Below are 532 nucleotides of genomic sequence, written 5' to 3' on the forward strand. Positions count from 1 at the left end.
CGAGGTCGGAGACCAGCTCTTCCTTGTCACAATTCCTGCGTCTGGCTGTGGCCCTGGTTGTCAGCCGGACCGTCGTGACGAGCACTGGTCTGCTGTGGGGACGCTGGAGTTCTTACCGGGCTTCGTTCGTTCCTTAGGTGCTCACACACCCCATCCTCCTCCTCCCTGGTTTCGGGGCCCGCTGTCGCGCCGAGCGGAAGAGCCCGGCTGTGGGGAGCTCTGTGAACTAGGAGCGGCCCTTCATCTTTGGCTCCCTGAGCCCTGCCCAGGAGCCCGCTCCCCCTCCCAGCCGGGGTCCTGTTGAGGTCACTGGGAGCCGGCGCAGACTATAGGGGACAGCAGCCCCATAAGAGACACCACGCGGCCCGAGCCCAGGAGGTTCGGCTCCAGCTCTGAGCCCCAGTCAGTCTTCAGGGAAGTCTGGGAGCACAGACGGGAGTGGGGTGGGGTGGGCAGAGAGTAGATTTTTTTTTTTGAAAACTTGCTCCAGACATTTATGCACTTTAATTAGCAAGGACAAAATTATCCTGTA

At 60.3% G+C, this 532-nt stretch overlaps 1 protein-coding gene across 1 annotated transcript in view; it reads left to right on the forward strand.

Moving 5' to 3' along the window:
* Window positions 1-318, forward strand: part of LOC120592621 (integral membrane protein GPR137B-like) — a 16,049-nt gene extending 15,731 nt beyond the window's left edge. Inside the window, exon 2 of the mRNA XM_039850355.1 lies at window positions 138-318. Within this exon, the coding sequence (XP_039706289.1) occupies window positions 138-230 (93 nt within the window). The 3' untranslated portion in view covers window positions 231-318. The remainder of the gene's footprint in view (window positions 1-137) is intronic.
* Window positions 319-532: the final 214 nt, after the last annotated feature.

Source organism: Pteropus medius, unplaced genomic scaffold (assembly GCF_902729225.1).
Source record: "Pteropus medius unplaced genomic scaffold, Ma_sr-lr_union100, whole genome shotgun sequence".
Taxonomy (NCBI): domain Eukaryota; kingdom Metazoa; phylum Chordata; class Mammalia; order Chiroptera; family Pteropodidae; genus Pteropus; species Pteropus medius.